At 35.3% G+C, this 18372-nt stretch overlaps 1 protein-coding gene across 7 annotated transcripts in view; it reads left to right on the top strand.

Moving 5' to 3' along the window:
• Positions 1–18372, top strand: part of LRRCC1 (leucine rich repeat and coiled-coil centrosomal protein 1) — a 36327-nt gene that overhangs the window by 14582 nt on the left and 3373 nt on the right. For 6 of the 7 annotated variants that reach the window (XM_053559116.1, XM_053559118.1, XM_053559115.1 and 3 more), the window contains 10 exons: positions 874–1021; positions 2498–2646; positions 5959–6163; positions 6783–6922; positions 8863–9064; positions 11759–11944; positions 12776–12950; positions 14206–14369; positions 14767–14975; positions 15082–15219. In XM_053559116.1, the coding sequence (XP_053415091.1) occupies positions 874–1021; positions 2498–2646; positions 5959–6163; positions 6783–6922; positions 8863–9064; positions 11759–11944; positions 12776–12950; positions 14206–14369; positions 14767–14975; positions 15082–15219 (1716 nt within the window). The remainder of the gene's footprint in view (positions 1–873; positions 1022–2497; positions 2647–5958; positions 6164–6782; positions 6923–8862; positions 9065–11758; positions 11945–12775; positions 12951–14205; positions 14370–14766; positions 14976–15081; positions 15220–18372) is intronic. The other variant, XM_053559119.1, reaches the window with a different exon arrangement.

Raw genomic sequence — 18372 nt, forward strand, 5'->3', positions numbered from 1 at the left:
AACCAAAATTCCACTACATTCATTTACAGTGGAAATAAGACTAAAACACCTGAGTGTCCATAACTAGCCTTTTCTCTCTGTGGGCATACTGATGGGAATGGAACCCAAGACCTACTCAGGCAGCACTTACTAAGCTTAGGCTCAGATGTGAATAAGATAGTTGTGTTTAATGCCGTCAGGGTAAAAGAGTCTAATATCTTTATTTTCACACTTAAGATCACCAATACTTGGTACTCTGGGATAGATACAGTCAACTTTTGACTCTGTATTTCTCCTTTCCTTTTTAAAATTTATTCTTTTGTTGTTTTGTTTTAATTCTTCCATAGCTATTCAATTATTTTTACATATATACATTTGATACATATTCACTTATGAGGCATCAAATACCCTGGAATCTCTTTGGTCTTTGCCTAGTAATAAAATCTATTTATTTTGATCTATTATGCGTTGATTTTAAACTTTTAACTCCCAAAGGATAATTATATTTACTCTTTTCCAAGTTCTTGGGTGTCATCTTACCATAGTCTTGAATACTTAGAATACTTTTTAAATTATTCTGGTATACTCAAGAATTCTACCCTACCTGAGTACGTTGAATGCTAAATATTTATAGAGTCATTATTTTGTCAAAAGTCTTGAGGAACTCATTAATTAATCAACAAAGCACACCCTTTATAAAATGTATAGTTTTACACATAAAAGTTTTTTCAAGTTTCTGTTGTTTAATAAATATCCTTTTGTAAAAGCTTTTTCCATATATGATTATAACTGTTAATGTTAGGTAAAAGTAGTATAAACACTATACTTTCTTTCAAATGTGTGCACCTTTTAGGCTTCTGCTTTCCCATATTTCTTGTATTTTTTTCTTTACAGTTGTAATCGTAAAACGAAGCAACCTTACTTTAGAGATTTATATGTGAGATCATCTTTAGCAAACTGTCGTATATTACAAGAATCAGAAGAGCCAAAGACTGAAATTATTAAAGTAGACCAAAGTATTTCAGAAGACAATACTTACCGGGTATGATTTATAAGATTAAGAAAAAAATGAATGTGAATAATCTTAGTTTTAAAAACAAAGTCCCCCCAAAATTATGTATGTTTGCATGAGCAAAAATTATTGTTTATAATTTTATTGGAGTGATGACAATCCCTTCCTAAATTTCAGATTTTGTGAAATGTTATTGTTTTTGTCATTTCCCCCCGCCCCAACTCGCCACCTCTGGTATATGGGGCCAGCACCCTACTCCTTTGAGCCGCAGGCACCACCCTGGTTTTGTAAATTTTTTAAAGGAATAGAAATTGCACATTTATTTAAGATCAGCTTTAAGTGAATTCACATGCTTGTGGAGGGAGAGATAGTTCTAATATTCCAAATTTTTATTTCTTTTTTTTTTTTTAGAGACAGAATCTCACTTTGTCACCCTCAGTAGAGTGCTGTGGCGTCATAGCTCACAGCAACCTCCAGCTCTTGGGCTTAGGTGATTCTCTTGCTTTAGCCTCCCGAATAGCTGGTACTACAGGCACCCGCCACAGTGCCCGGCTATTTTTTGTTGCATTTTGCCCAGGGCCAGGTTTTGAACCCACCACCCTCGATATGGGGCTGGTGCCCTACTCACTGAGCCACGGGTGCCGCCCCAAATTTTTATTTCGTGAAGTGGTAGTTCCTACCTTTTTTCGGGTATTAGACACTTTTAAATATCAAGGAAATCTAGAGGTCTTTTCCTCAAAGAAATATACTTTTATATACATTCAAAAAAATGTTACATATAATTTCCAGATTTTCATGGACTCTCCTAAAATCAAATGTTAGACTCATGGATGGCAGGTAAGCAGTGTTCGAGAATTTAAAAATTATTCAGGCTGGGTTCAGTGGCTCACACCTGTAATCTCAGCCCTTGGGGAGGCGAAAGTGGGAGGCTCACTTTATGCCAGGAGTTCAAGACCAGCCTAGGTGACATAGTGAAGCCCTATCTAAAAATAAAAAGGTAAAATAAAAATTCTTCAATATTTGCTTTAACAGTTCTTACATTGAGAAACTTATATTGAAACATGTTGATTCGTTATTTTATATTTTTCATTAACTTGCCCTTATTTGTTGAAGTTATGGTTATTCTTTTGATGGTACTGTACACTGTTCTTTTGGTAATAGAATTACCTTTCAAAATATTTCACACCATTCAGACTACTGGTTTCCTCTCCTTTTTCTCAATTATGGAGACTTTAATATTGAGAAAAATAATAATTATCATTATGACAATAATAGCAGGTAAAATAATAATCATTATGACAATAATAGCAGCTAACATTTATTGAGTGATTATTATTTGCCAAGCCCTGTTCTGCACTATTCTATATGCTTTATTTCCATTAATGTAATTCTCACCATAACTCTTTGAAGAGGTACTAATATTCCTGTATTATAAATGAGAAAATTGAGGCAGTGAGAAGTTAAATAACTTTTCTAAATTCATATAATTTTGTTACTTTCTTTCAGTGTCTTGTTGAACAGCTAGACCAAGAGAGAGAAAAGAGATGGAAAGCTGAACAAGCTGAAAAGAAACTTATAGATTATATTGATGAGCTGCATAAGCAAGCAAATGAAAAGCAAGATGTTCATAGCTTGGCTCTGCTTACCACAGATAGGTAAGAGGAAAGTATATAAACCTAAAGATATTTTATAACTTAGAACTGAAATAGTTTAGTTTAAGCTTACTATAGTTTGATCAAAAACAGTATACATGGTTTTAGTTTGATTTGAACTAATTTTATTAGAAGATGACTTATTAAATCTACATTTAGGAATTTAGGCTACATTTATTTGCTGGGAGGATAATATCAGATAATAAGTATTATACATAAAGAATAGGAAGAGCCTAGAGCAAGGGTTGGCACACTTTTCCTGTAAAGGACATGGGTTGGCACACTAAGTTTTGTAGTCATTTTTGATCTGTTAGTTACCATGTATTCACCTTATGCAATGAATGGGCTTTGGTACTAGATAGCCCAGGTTTCTTAATTCTAATGTTTTTATTTTTCTATCTTTCCCATTCCATCTCCCATTTTATCTGCACTTTTTTTTTATTGCATTCTTTAATACAGGTCTGTGTTGTTTGATTGATTTCTAAATAAGAATTTTTTTCTTCTGTTTTCTATAAGCAATTATTTCTAATTTATACTTTCTCTCAAATGGTTATAGATTTTTTTCCACACATTCTGATGGTTTTTTTCTCTTCTTATCCTTGAATGAGCACTGGGTTTGTAGACTGGGTGTTTGCCAACAAATAGGGTTTGGGAAGTTGCTCTTGGTTCTGTTTCCTATGTGATTATACAATGGATAGTTCTTCTTTTTAACTAAGATCTCATTTGAATAGTAAATTGTTGATAATTTCCAGCCCAATTCCCAGTTTGTGTTAAGCATTTAGCTGGGAAAGTTTTGTGATACTGACATGGTATTTTCTACCCCACTATGTGCTTCTCCCACATGTTATACCTTTAGGGCATAAGGAAAATTACGATGTCTAAACATGTGTAACGAGAACCTCAGTAATTATGCAAGCCATGATTCGTGATGGCTATTGCTCATCCTTCCACCACCACCCACCAACTTCCTGCCATAATTATTTATGTTTTGGAACTTACCTCTGAATTGATAGAAGAAGATACTGGGTTGGGGTAAAGGGCAAGGATGGATAAATTAACAGTGCTATTTCTGCCTCTGAAAAACAGTACTATTTTTACCTTTGAAGCACTCTAGATTTGCAATAGGTACGTAGGTAACCAACATTAGGTAATGACAGATTGATAGAGACCCTCATGGACAGACAGAGAATGTGTGTCATCCTTTTTTTCAGAATGAAGGAGTTTTTTTTGAGGCAAAGCCTAAATGTTCTAGGAGTTGTTTTTATTTCAGTTTAGTTCTTTTTGCCTTATAACTGAAATTCCTCTCAGATTTTGACATCACATCATCTTTATTGGGGTTTTTTAGGTATATGTGTATGAGTTTTTGCTTTACTCTATAGGTATTACTTGGTGAGACATTAGAGTAAGCTATGTGGGACTTTTAGCTAAATTCCATTTAAATTGGAACGCTTTGAGCACACTTCGTCTTTGTCCTTACTGAACCTGTCCATGGTGCTCATGTTTCCCATGTTACATATTATTTGTTATCTTGAAAAATTAGCCTCAATCTTTTCTTATCCTCCTTTTATCTCTACTCCAGATGTTTGTTCCAGATTAGATCCTCACCAGTCTTTATATTGCCTTATGTGGCTTGGTAGGGACTCTGTATACCTCCTGGTACCTAATACAGAGTCTGGCTTCTAGGTCTTGCTACATGTATATGTTACCTTAAAAAATTGAATCTTAACTACTTTGGTATCTTTATTGTCTAGACCTCCTTGATGACCAGATCTGTCATCTAAGTATCTATTAAAAATGCCTTGTCTGTATTTCTCAAAAGTGTCTTAAAATAAGCATGTCCTTAGAGGCACTCTTCCTCCTCCTTATTATATATTCCTGGCCCTAATAACTGATGTTTTATCTAGCATCTAGGTAGCCACCTAAGCTAAAAAACTTGGAGTTATTTTTTCGCTGTTTCTCATATCCCATAGCCAATTGGTATTGATCTCTTCTTCTTTCTACTTCTTAAACTATGTTGAACTATTACTATCTCCTGTATCCCAAAACTATTACCTTAGCTTAGGCCCTTATCTCTTGCTTAAGTAATTGCTCCAGTTCTGCTTGTCTTGAGTGTCTCTGCTCCTATCCAGCATGTAGTCCAACTCTCTTTCCTATAACATACTAAGCAGGAGTTGAGGGAGTGAACAAGGGAAAACCATTTTGGAGACTAGTCATTAAAGGTAAGAAGAGAGATGATAAGGGATGAGAACTGGAGAAATGACCATAGTACAGAAGTTGATGAATACATTTTTTAAATGTGATTTATAAGTTACAGTAAATACACATTTGAATAATTACTAGCTCAGTAGTTACTTCAGGAGGTTGTGTCTTTGTCATTGTCCCTTTTGTAAACACTGGATTGGTAGTATATCATCAACCACCTGCCTCCTTCCTTATAGTATTTAGTTAATAAGTGAGTACCTGACCCAAACTGGGTAAACATGCCTTAGCCTGTGGCCACAGTGATTCATTCATAGGGTAGACATATGAATCTAATTGGACTAATCAGAGCCTTTCCGAAAACTCTTCTTAGAGAAAGGAAATCTTCCCTGTTTGGTTCTCAGAGCTGTTGGACTATGATTCCAAAGATACTTGTACACCCCACCCCACCCCACCCCATACATAAAGATGCCTGAAGGAGGAAAAACTGAAGCTATAGCCTCTAGGGAATCATCCTTTAAAGAGAGTCCTGATGGTATTCTTGTTTTGGGCTTCAGTGATCCCTCAGAATAAAGGATATCCCTATCCTTTAAGTTTGCTTATGTGGGTCAGTAAATTCTCCTCTTTATCTAAACCAGCTAAGAGTTTTCCATTATATTAAAGGGTTCTAATCTATACAAAGCTGGAATTAATACTTGGTGTCTGGGTTAGATAGAGGGAAATTCAGAGTTGACTTGCAGTTAGCTTGTCATACAGCTTTATAAATGTATTCATGCCTGTTCCCTCTGCTAGATTCAGAGTTATTACAAGACAAAGATTGTGTCTTATTCATCTTCCTTGCTTTTAAGTCAATGTCTAGCACTTGAAACAAGTTAGGTATTTAGTAAAGTTCTGCTATTGAATTTCACATAAGATAAAGTTTGGTTATGTAGGTCATTTTCCCTTTTGGGTTCAGGGATGGAGGAAAAGGATATTGTTTTTCAGCTAGTTTTTACTGTAATTAGAGTTAGAAACATACTTCAGATTTTCTTCTCTACTGTAAGTTTTAACACTGACTGCAGTTTTTATCATTTTTACATAGGTAGTGTACTTAACACCACATAATTTCTACTTTAGGCTAAAAGAAATTATTTTTAAAGAGAGAAATTCCAAAGCACAACTTGAAGTTATGGTGCACAGACTTCAAAATGAAATTAAAAAACTAACTATTGAATTAATGAAAGCACGAGATCAACAAGAGGATCATCTTAAACACTTAAGAACCCTGGAAAAGGCATTAGAAAAAATGGAGAGACAAAGAGGGCAGCAGCAGGCAGCACAGGTATTTTTCTATTTTAATGTATCAGGGACACAGATTAACAAAAATTCATAACTTCTATCTTGAAACAGACTGTACCATTTAGTAAATCTGAAAAGTGGTAGGCTATATACAAAAATTAAATTTTAACAGTATAGCCCAGTGGTTCTCAACCTTCCTAATGCTACAATGTATTTTCATTATTACAAAGGGGTTGCGACCTACAGATTGAGAACTGCTGATAATAGTCTATTGAATTGTGTCCAAATCAAGGCTACTAGCACTTACCCAAAGCAATTAAAAGAAAAGTTGGTAGAAATAGTAGTAGTTAGACTTCTATTCTGAGAGAGCTAGTTTTTAAAAGTCTTTGTGGGGGCTTGAAGAAATTTCATTCTCATGCTTTCTGGATGGAAATCATTATTAAAATATGTAGTACAAGTAGGCAGTCATTAATGCTAATAAGTCTTTGTTGCTTCCAAGGACTGTACTTAGTGTGACTATAACATCATCAATTTAATAAATTTCGAAAATCAGCTTAGTAAGTAAGTCCTATCATCTAGAAGGCACTTTTTTATGGGAACTGCCATTAAAATAACAGGGGACATTGTTATCTAAATACTATAGTTGTGTGTATTTTATTTAGATAAGACTTATTCAGGAGGTAGAGCTCAAAGCTTCAGCTGCTGATAGAGAAATAAACTTACTTAGAACTTCACTTCATCAAGAAAAGGAACAAGTACAACAGCTTCATGAACTTCTTGCACTGAAAGAGCAGGAACACAGGTAAATAAAAACTGCACTAGGAAAATATTGACAATTAAAAATAGAAAAAGAAGGGTATTGGTTCCTTCCTCCCCTCCATATTTAAGGATAGTCATTAAGCATTGGAAGTTTGACAGAATTAGCTCATGGAAATTACCATGTTAACATGTGCATTAGAATCAGTTCTATAGCAAGAACTTAAAGAACAAGTAGGTGACTTTGTTACCTGAGTTTGAGGTTTGGACTTACAACAAACCTTATATTGCATTTCTCCAAACCCAACCAAAAGTTGATCATTATACATATATAGAGATAACTTTTAACAAGTAGTTACTTGTTAAATTAGTATTCTTTATTCCTCTGAAGCAGGGGTCAATAAACTTCTATTTCCTGTCCTACCAGTTGAATTGTGTGATTGCCATAGGTTAATTGTATGTATTTTCAAACCAATTTTTTTTTTTATTTATACAAAATTTTAATGCTTAAAATTAATTTTGGTGCTCTGGGGAAAACTGTCATTGTATGTAGGAGCAATAACTATAAAAAATGGGGAGGGGGCGGCGCCTGTGGCTTAGTCGGTAAGGTGCCAGCCCCATATACCAAGAGTGGCGGGTTCAAACCCGGCCCCGGCTGAACTGCAACCAAAAAATAGCTGGGCGTTGTGGCGGGCACCTGTAGTCCCAGCTACTCGGGAGGCTGAGGCAAGAGAATCGCTTAAGCCCAGGAGTTGGAGGTTGCTGTGAGCTGTGTGAGGCCACGGCACTCTACCAGGGGCCATAATGTGAGACTCTGTCACTACAAAAAAAAATGGGGAGGGAAATAATCATAAAATCTAGCATCTTGCATTTAGTTTCCTTAACAAATATCTTTTAAGTTCTCATTCCAGTTTAAAGAAACCAAAACTAGGAATAATGAATTTTGTTGCATTATGGATTTAAATCATGCAAGAAAAATAATAGAAAATGCTAAAGAATGAACTCATATTTAAATTTTTAAAAAACTGGCCCAATAGCAAAAAATTCATTAGTAATTTTATATTTTAACTGACTTTTTCTATTAACCAACCACCAATGCTAGTCAGACTGTATTATAAATCATAGACTCAGCCAGAGTAGTCACTATGATAAAGCAGAACTTAGCTTATGCAAAGGTACCTAAAGAATTTCAGAAGCCATAAAATGATTCTGAGCTATCTCTTAGTTAAGATTGGACACATGAGGTTTGATAATTAAGTTCACAAACTGATCCTAGAAAAAGCCATACATACCTCATTTCTGAATATCACTGTGGTCACTTTGGAAGTACTCCCCTTTGGTAGAGTGGACTAGACAATGCCAGTGCCTAGTCTACCCTTCAGAGAAATTTTGGAATGACCATCAAAGTTGTCATTGTACAAAGTCTGACAGTTAAGTTTGTGAACCTGCCACCATGCACTTAGGTTGGCAGCACATACGTAGACAGCTTGGTAAGGTTTTGTAACCTCGGTATACCAGTGTCTCACAGCTGTGTTCCTGTTGATGTGTGGTGGTGTCTTGTTGAGTGGCATTCATTATTCTTACATGTTTTAATCTGCCATACATTAACAACTCTGATGGTTATTCCAGAAGGAGTTCAAAAATTTCTTTGAAGGATGGACTAAGCACTGGCATGGGCACATAGCTTCCGAACGGGAGTACTTCAGAGATGACTGTAGTGATATTCAGGGAGATATGTAGCACTTTTTCTTGGATGAGTTTGCAAAATTAATCATCAGACCGCATATTCCTCTTATCCCCAGCACCATTATATACACATCAAATAAAACTCATATTCTTTCTGTACCTACCTATGCCCAGTTTCTTAATTTGAAAATGAGAAGTTGATCTTAACAATAGGAAATATAGAATATTAAGAACTATTTAAAGACTTAAAAAGTTTGTCTTTTTAAGAAAACATCCTTTGGTTTTTATTTTTTATTCCAGGAAAGAACTTGAAACAAGGGATTTTTTTAATGATGCAGAGTTTCAGGATGCCTTAGCTAAAGAAATAGCCAAAGAAGAGAAAAAGCATGAGCAAGTTATAAAAGAATACCAAGATAAAATTGATGTATTAAACCAGCAGTATGTGGAACTAGAAAATGAATTTCGCATTGCATTAACTGTTGAAGCCAGAAGATTTCAAGATGTAAGAATCAGCATCTAGCTCTTTACTGAAAACAGAATCAGCCAGATATGATTTAATGAGAAGACTTTGTTTTAGAATCCTAGCTGTATTTACATGTTGGCTATATGATCTTAAGCAAATTACATAGATTCTTAGGACTACAGTTTCTGCAAATAAATAATAGCCATAATTTTTGGTTGTTGCAAAGCTAAGTAAGATTATAAATGGTAAAGAGAGTACCAGAATAGAAATTGGGAAACTTAAATTTCCTCCTATTACTATAAAGCAGGCATTGGCAAAACTAAAGCCCCCAGGCCAGATATGGCCCACTGCCTGTTTTTTAACAAAGTTTTATTTGAACTGAGCCAAGTTCATTTATTTACATATTATCTATGGCTGCTTTGTATTACCAAAGCAGAGTTGAGTTCTTGCAACAGAGACATATGGCCTGGCCTATAAATTCAAATAGGTTATTTTCTGTCTCTTTAAAAAAAAAAAAAAGTGTAGGGCGGCGCCTGTGGCTCAGTGAGCAGGGCGCAAGCCCCATATACCGAGGGTGGCAGGTTCAAACCCAGCCCCGGCCAAACTGCAACCAAAAAATAGCCGGGCGTTGTGGCAGGCGCCTGTAGTCCCAGCTACTCAGGAGGCTGCTGAGGCAGGAGAATCGCCTAAGCCCAGGAGTTGGAGGTTTCTGTGAGCTGTGTGATGCCACGGCACTCTACCGAGGGCAATAAAGTGAAACTCTGTCTCTACAAAAAAAAAAAAAGTGTAACTCCTACCATAGATTAACAATCTTGCTCCTAAGGCCAGTCCCAGCAGGTACGCACTAGATCTCATCTCGCCTACTCAAGACTATGGCTTCGTGTGTCTTTCTCACTCTTACATTAGTTATGTTTACTCTTTACTGGATTATTCCCCTTCAACATATACATAAGCATGCTGTGATTTCTCTCATCTTGGAAAAAACTCCCTTAATTCCACTTTCCCCTTTAGCTACCACCTCATTTTTCTGCTTCCTTTTGTAACAGGACTTCTCAACAATGTGTATTTACTGTTTCTTCTCTTCTTTGCTCTTCTAGTTTTATTCTAGTAGTCAAAGCCACAAGGGATTTTTTTAATGAGCATCCACACTACGAAAGTCATCAATTACTCATTTGGTTTGACTTAGGAGCAGCATTTGACAGGGTTGATCTCTTTGTCCTTCTCTATACTCTTTTTTCACTTGGTTTTTAACATATCACATTTCTTAATTTTTCTGTTATTTTACTTCTTTTCAGTTTCCTTTATAGGTTTCCATTACGTTCTTCAAAATTTCATTTTTGGAATACCCAAGTTTCAGTCCTTAAACGTCTAAATACACTCATTCTCTTGGTGAATTTCTCCAGCTTTATTTATTATATATCCAGCCTAGACCTTTTGCCTGAATTTCAGCTTGTATGTTTAACCACCTATTTAACAACGAAATCACTGATCCCTCTCCTCCAAACTTTTTACTTGCCAACAGTCTTCCTATTTCAATTAATGACAATTCCATCCTTCTCCGTGCTTAGGACAAAAAACACTACAATTATTATCAACTCCTCTTTCTCTGACCCTCCACATGCAGTGCCTCAAGAGATTTTATCATCCGGCCATTCCTTACCACCTCTATTACTGCAATTCTACCATAACTCACATTGTTTCTTGCCTGTATTATATTAAGAGCTTTGAATTGGTTTTCCTGCTTTATCTTTGCCTCCCACCCAACTTTCTGTTTATACACAGTAGCTAGAATGTTCTTTTAATATGTAAGTCAAGTCAGAGACCTCCAGTGTCCCTTCATTTTACTCGGAGTGATATTCAAAATGCTTCACAATCTAACCCTCTGCTACTATCCTCCCATTCATTTATGCCACTCCAGTAATGCCAGCCTTCTTCCTATTCCTTCAACATCCCGGGGACATTCCTGCCTAGAACATTCAGGTCACATAGCCCCCATTCAACCATTGTCCAGTGTTTTCTTTCTCAAAAATTATACTACTCAAAATTGAACCTGTATCTCCCACACTTCATATATTTCTAATATTGTTTTGCCCAACCATTTAATATCATCTAACATGATATATAGTTTATTTTCCTGGTTGTTATATTGTCACTCTCTACCCACTAAAACAGTGGTTCTCAACCTTCCTAATGCCGCGACCCTTTAATACAGTTCCTCATGTTGTGGTGACCCCAACCATAAAATTATTTTTGTTGCTACTTCATAACTGTAATTTTGCTACCGTTATGAATCGTAATGTGAATATCTGATATGCAGGATGTGTTTTCTGATGGTCTTAGGGGTCGCGACCCACAGTTTGAGAACCACTACACTAGAATGTAAGCTTTACAAAGGCAGAGGTTTTAATCTATGTTTTAATTTATGCATTCCAGCACCCACAACAATGTCTGGCATACAGCAACCCTCAGTAAATATTTGTTAAATGAGTATGTTTTGGTTTTAGAACTGACACCAATTCCTTAGGGGACTTTGGGCGAATATATAACCTCCCTGGGTCTTTTGTTTCATCATCTAGAAATTAGTATTGACAGATTAGAACAAATCATCTCTAAATTTTATTTATTTGCTAAAACTTTGTGATTACACAAATAAAAGCTATAAATTGTTTCCAGAAGCAAATATTTTCTAATTATTTAGAGAACTGCTATTTATGATGTAATTTTGAAATATAGGTTAAAGATGGTTTTGAAAATGTTGCAACTGAGTTAGCAAAAAGCAAACATGCTCTTATTTGGGCTCAGCGAAAAGAAAATGAGTCTTCCTCTTTAATTAGAGATCTGACCTGTATGGTGAAAGAGCAAAAAACAAAACTTGCAGAAGTTTCCAAATTGAAACAAGAAACATCCGCAAATTTACAGGTAAAGCTTTGTAACATTGCATTTCCTTTTTAATTTTTTATATCATTTTCTCAAGTGTGATGATTTTAGAAAGTACAGAAAAGGAACTTTTAAATGATACTATAATATGGAGATGTATATGAAAAAAGTAGTATAACTAAGGATATTTAAAGTCGTAATTTCACAGATCATATTGCTTATCTTAAAATAGTATTTAAGTAAAATAAGTGGATTAATTTTGAGAAGCAGGGCCGTGCCTGTGACTCAAGGAGTAGGGTGCCAGTCCCATATGCCGGAGGTGGTAGTTTCAAACCCAGCCCTGGCCAAAAACCACAAAAAAAAAAAAAAAAATTTTTTTTTTTTTTTCGAGAAGCATGTTAATTAAGTAGGTGTCAGTTGTAACACAGCAAGTATTGTGAAGATGATACCATTTTTTAAGAAAGACCACTTGGATTACTGTTTTGTTGTGGTGTGTTACTAGTAGATATACTTAGATCTACATAGCTATAATAATTTTTAAATTAATATCTTCATTGCTGTTACTTTAAACACTAAAAAGTAATTTATACTTGATAATAAACGGTGAAAAATTTTGAGTATTAAAACTATATTTGCTCTTTTACAATTTTAGACTAAAAATCAGAACCTTTAAAAGAGTGTCCTCTTAAAATTTGACTTTTATTTCCTTAAATATATTTATCTTTACTTAATAAAATTGAAACTTTGGTATAAAATTTGGTCCTATTTACTCTGGATATGTGTAATATTTTTCTCATTATGAAATGCAAAATATAGAAAATAAGTGATTAACTACTTTGCTTTTATTCCCCAATTTTTGGGGGGAATACACAGAATCAAATGAACACCCTTGGAATTTTAATTGAAGATGACAAGCAAAAGAGTATTCAAATAGAACTTCTGAAGCACGAAAAAATGCAACTTATTTCGGAGCTAGCAGCCAAGGAATCGCTAATTATTGGTTTAAGGTCTGAGAGAAAAGTATGGGGACATGAGCTGGCACAACAAGGTAAAATTCTCAGATTTTTAAAGGGAAAATGTTAGCTTATTCTTAAAATTACAAAGTTGGGTACTGGAGGAAACTCAAACAGGAAGAACTTGACTCTGCCTAGAGATGCCAAGAAAATGGTGACACTTATCTGAAAGTGTCACTGTTAATTTGACTGTATTTGCCAAACAATAATAAAGTCCCCTTGGGAAATGGGAAATAATTTATTACACTATTTAGGAAATTATAGTTCTGACTTTTCTTTTTATTTTCCTTCCATCACAATTTGGTCACCTTTCTAACCATGTTCTACAGCTAAATAGATTGTTAAAAATAAGTCTTACACAGTGATTTTAAGTAATTTGTACAGTTTGCAACATTTAAGTTTTTCCTCATTTGGAGCATTTTATTGTACATGCAGAAGTGTGAAGCAGTGTATGAATGAAAACACCTTCAGGTTTAGCTAAACCTAGTGCCTTTCTAATCACTATGAAATAAAGAGATATATACCGTTTTATGCCATTCATAGATAACCTTAAAAATTACGAATAACTAGATGGTGGTCTTAAAGGGAGCATTGCTTATTTATTCTCTATAGGAATTTTTATTTGAGACAGTCATAGTTTGTCACCCTCAGTAAAGTGCCATGGTGTCATAGCTCACAGCAACCTCAAACTCTTGGGCTCAAGCAATCCTCTTGCCTCAGCCTCCTGAGTAGCTGGGAATATAGGCGCCCAACACAATGTCCAGCTATTTTTAGAGACGGGTCTTACTCTTATTCAGGCTGGTCTCGATCTCCTGAGTTCAAACAGTCCACCTGCCTCAGCCTCCCAGTGTGCTAGGATTACAGGCATGAGCCACCACACCCAGGCTACTGTAGGAATTAAAAATATGACTCTGTTTGAGTACCATAACATGAATGAAGTATTACATATCTGAGTTACTTGTTCTTGACTCTATGCGTGGTTTTAAGTTTTTAAATAGCGGGCAGCTCCTGTGGCTCAAGGAGTAGGGCGCCGGCCCCATATACCGGAGGTGGTGGGTTCAAACCCAGCCCTGGCCAAAAGAAAAAAGGAAAAAAAAAAGTTTTTAAATAGGCACAAGTGTTTAGAAGGCCCTTTTGTTCACTACTTCTTAACTATTCATATTATACAATTATGTTTTATTTCTTTATTTAGTTCTTTTTATTTACTGTATTGTACATTGTTAAATTTTCATAAAATACAAAACCTTCAAGGTGTATTAAAGTTTGTAACTGATGATATTTGTTCCTTAGGATCTACTCTAGCCCAAAATCGTGGAAAATTGGAGGCCCAAATTGAAAGTTTATGTAGAGAGAATGAATGTCTGCGAAAGACAAATGAAAGTAATAATGATACATTAAGAATAAAGTGCAAAATCATAGAAGACCAAACTCAAACTATTAGAAAATTAAAAGATGTAAGTTTGACATTTTGGTTAAAGAACAAATGACATGTTTAAAAATCTGTGGATTAAACTATCCAGAAATACTCATTTCATTGTTTCCCAACTGTTATAGAATTTAGGACAGACTGTCAATGTATTTCCTTTTATAATATCTGCTTCTTTACTGTTAAAAGTTCTATATGATATTCATTAATTTGAAATGAATTTTACTTGAGTTTTATGGAGAATTTTATTGTGGCCTTAGAATAACTGTAAATACTCTATCAATAAAAGATTAGGGGTCACAAGAAAATTAGTATTTTATGTATTTAAAATATCCTTAAATTATAATTTAAATCATACATAATTAACCAGAATAGGAGGCATTTAAGATTTAAGGTTAATAAAGTACTAATTTTTTTCCTTAAAGTGTTTACAAGAAAAAGATGAACAGATCAAAATATTACAAGAAAAGATCACTGAAATAGAAAAATGTAATCAAGAACAACTTGAGGAAAAATGTATTCAGCTGGATAGTATACTTGAGAAATTGGAAAAGCACAATGAAAGAAAAGAAAAACTAAAACATCAATTGAAACTAAAGGAATTAGAACTTGAAGAAATTCGAAATGCTTACAGGTATTATATAATATATATTTCTTATATATATATAAAATATATAAAAGTGTGGCTTAATAATTTCGTATACCCAACTTACTTTTAAAATTACTTCTTTTCATATTAGTACACTTAATCAGAAGTGGCAGGATAAAGGAGAGCTTCTGTGTCATCTTGAATCACAAGTAAAAGACGTGAAAGTAAAATTTGAAAACAAGGAAAGGAAACTTAAAGAGGAAAGAGACAAAAGTATTGAACTACAAAAGTAAGCATTAAGTCTAAAGGATGTGGGATCTCTTTAATCATAAGCACTAATGATGGGTGAAATGAATGAAGAAAGAGGGGCTAAAAAACATGTAGGACATGGTTATTTGCCAAGAACTTTATTTCTATTCCATCTATAAAATGAAAATAGTAGTAGTTCCTACTTTCAATGTTAGATGTAAGATTGAACTTTTATATATGTGTATGTGTGTTGTGAGTATATATGGCTTGTATGAAAGTGCCTGACACACAGTAATTGCTGTACAAGTATTTTGTTTTTATTGCTATAATATTGTTTTAAAACTAAATGCAGCTAGTGATATTTTTACAGGCAGTCCCTGAGTTACAAAAATCTGACTTACATATAACTCATATGTACAAATACGGGCAACTATAGGTAATAGGTAAATGCACCTCGTCCAACTTTGTAACCCAGGGACTGGGTGTAGTTGTCATAAATGGAATTTAGAGGAGAAAATCATTGAGTGTCCAAAAAGGCTGGAGCCAATCTAGATAGCAATCCCAGCATAAACTGAGAATAAGAGTTGGTTTTCTTGAGACAGAGTGTTTGACTTTGATGCCCTTGGTAGAGTGCTGTGGTGTCGTCATTGCTAACAGCAACCTCAAACTCTTGGGCTCAAGTGATCCTCTTGCCTCAGCCTCCCAAGTAGCTGGGACTACAGGCATCTACCACAATGCCCAGCTATTTTTATAGATGAGGTTGGTTTCACTTTTGTTCAGCCTGGTCTTGAACTCCTGAGCTGAAGCAATCCACCCACCTCAACCTTAGAGAGTTGATTTCTTTTTTAGATGGAGTCTCACTCTTTCACCCTTGGTAGAGTGCAATGGCATCATAGCTCACAGCAACCTCTTCTTAGACACAAGCGATCCTCTTGCCTCAGCTTCCCAAGTAGCTGGGACTACAGGCACTACAGCTGGCTATTTTTTTAGAAATGGAGGTCTCATTCTTGCTCAGGCTGGTCTCAAACTCGCTCAGGCGATCCACCTACCTCAGCCTCCCCCAAAGTGCTAGGATTACAGGCATGAGCCACCAAGCCCTGCCCCCAAGAGTTGATTTTAAAGAGAGAAAAGAAAATGTGGGCCTAACTGCCCTTGTGTGGATTCCATAAAATATTGAAGAGGAAATAAGGTTTTATTTTGTATACTACATAACTAGACTTGTTAAAATAATTTATAAAATTGAGGTTTCTTGAAAAATAGGCAGTGTCATTTAAAGATCAGTTCTGATGTCAAGATAAAGACTGGTATAGATACAATGTGGCTAGCCCAAAATCTCATCTAGTAGTAGGTTCTTACTAGGTCAAATCTAATAGGACCTGAGATTTGATTTCTTATGTTTTAATTCAGTGTAATAGAAAAGTATGATCATATTCTACAAAAAGTTTTGGTTGATAGCATAGTTACTTGTCGTTAATGGACTCTGTTCCACTTTGCTTTCAACTTAACCTTGAAATAGTTATGGAGACCTTGGCTTGAATCCTATTGCAATTTTCTATCCTTTTTCTATCCAGCTTTACAATTAGGAGTCTTTCATATCCTAAAAGAAACAATTATTTTCTATAATTAACAAAACCCTAATAAAGTTTATAAAGCCTAAGAATTTTCAGAATCTTTTACATTCCATTTTTATCGTGTTAGTAATAACAAAACAATGTAGACCTGATTTTTTTATGTTATTGGTATATATAATTTTTTTTTTTTTTGAGACAGAGCCTCAAGCTGTCACCCTGGGTAGAGTGCTGTGTCATCACAGCTCACAGAAACCTCTAACTCCTGGGCTCAAGCAAGTCTCCTGCCTCCACCTCCCAAGTAGCTGGGATTACAGGCTTCCACCACAACGTCCAGCTATTTTTTTGGTTGCAGCCATCATTGTTCTTTGGCGTGCCCAGGCTGGATTCAAACCCTCCAGGTCAGGTGTATGTGTCTGGTGCCTTAGCCGCTTGAGCCACAGGCACCGAGCCGGTATATATAATTTTTAATTTAATGAAATTATAATAAGATAAGCAAATTTTTATTTTATTTTATTTATTTATTTTTTTTTTTTTTTTGAGACAGAATTTCACTGTCATCCTCAGCAGAGTGCTGTGGCGACACAGCTCACAGCAACCTCAAACTCTTGGGCTTAAGTGATTCTCTTGCCTCGGCCTCCCAAGTAGCTGGGACCACAGGCGCCCACCACAATGCCTGGCCATTTTTTGGATGTAGGTGTCATTGTTTTTTGGCAGGCCCAGGCTGGATTTGAAACTGCCAGCTCCGGTGTATGTGGCTGGCGCCTAACTGCTGAGCTACAAGCGCCAAGCCTACAAGTTATTATTAATAGGTTTTCTTTGTATAGGTTTCTATAATTTACAGATTGATTCATTTTTCTATCTAATTTTGAACACAATAGTAATTCTGTAAGATTGGCAGAATAAGCAGGATTATCCTGTTTTATGAAAACTTCAACCAGAGCTTGTGACTTGGCTTCAGTCACACAGCTATTAAGTACTACGGTAAAAGAACAGCTTTCAATGCATGTCCTAATGTTTAATCTTTTATTACTGTGGAGTATACCACAACCAGAAAATGTTCACTATCCAGACTTTTTTAATAGCATTATTCATATTTATGTAAAGGAATTAGTGTTTTGCCTCAAGATACTTTTAGCACTGAAATTTTGTAAATAGGCCGGGTGCAGTGGCTTACTGTAATCCTACTACTCTGGGAGGCCGATGCGGGTGGATTGCCTGAGCTCATGAGTTTGAGACCGTCCTAAGCCAGAGCAAGACCTCGTGTCTAAAAAGTAGCCAGGCGTTGTGGCAGGCGCCTGTCGTCTCAGCTACTTGGGAGGGTGAGGCAAGAGAATCGCTTAAGCCTAAGAGTTTGAGATTGCTGTGCTGTGAGCTGTGACACCACAGCACTCTGTCTCTAAATAAATAAATAAAATTTTATGAATAGCATTAAATGTGTTTTATCTGTTAAGCATTAGCATTAGGAAATCAGAAAAACATACTCATAAACCCCCTTGTAATATAACCTAATCAAATTATCACATTGCAAATACATAGAGGAAAAAAAGATTGTTAGTGGTCATCTGTGAAGGTACCTATAAAATATATTCAGACTCACAATAAATAGAGAAACAGAGTATTCT

This window comes from Nycticebus coucang, chromosome 13 (assembly GCF_027406575.1).
Source record: "Nycticebus coucang isolate mNycCou1 chromosome 13, mNycCou1.pri, whole genome shotgun sequence".
Lineage (NCBI taxonomy): Eukaryota > Metazoa > Chordata > Mammalia > Primates > Lorisidae > Nycticebus > Nycticebus coucang.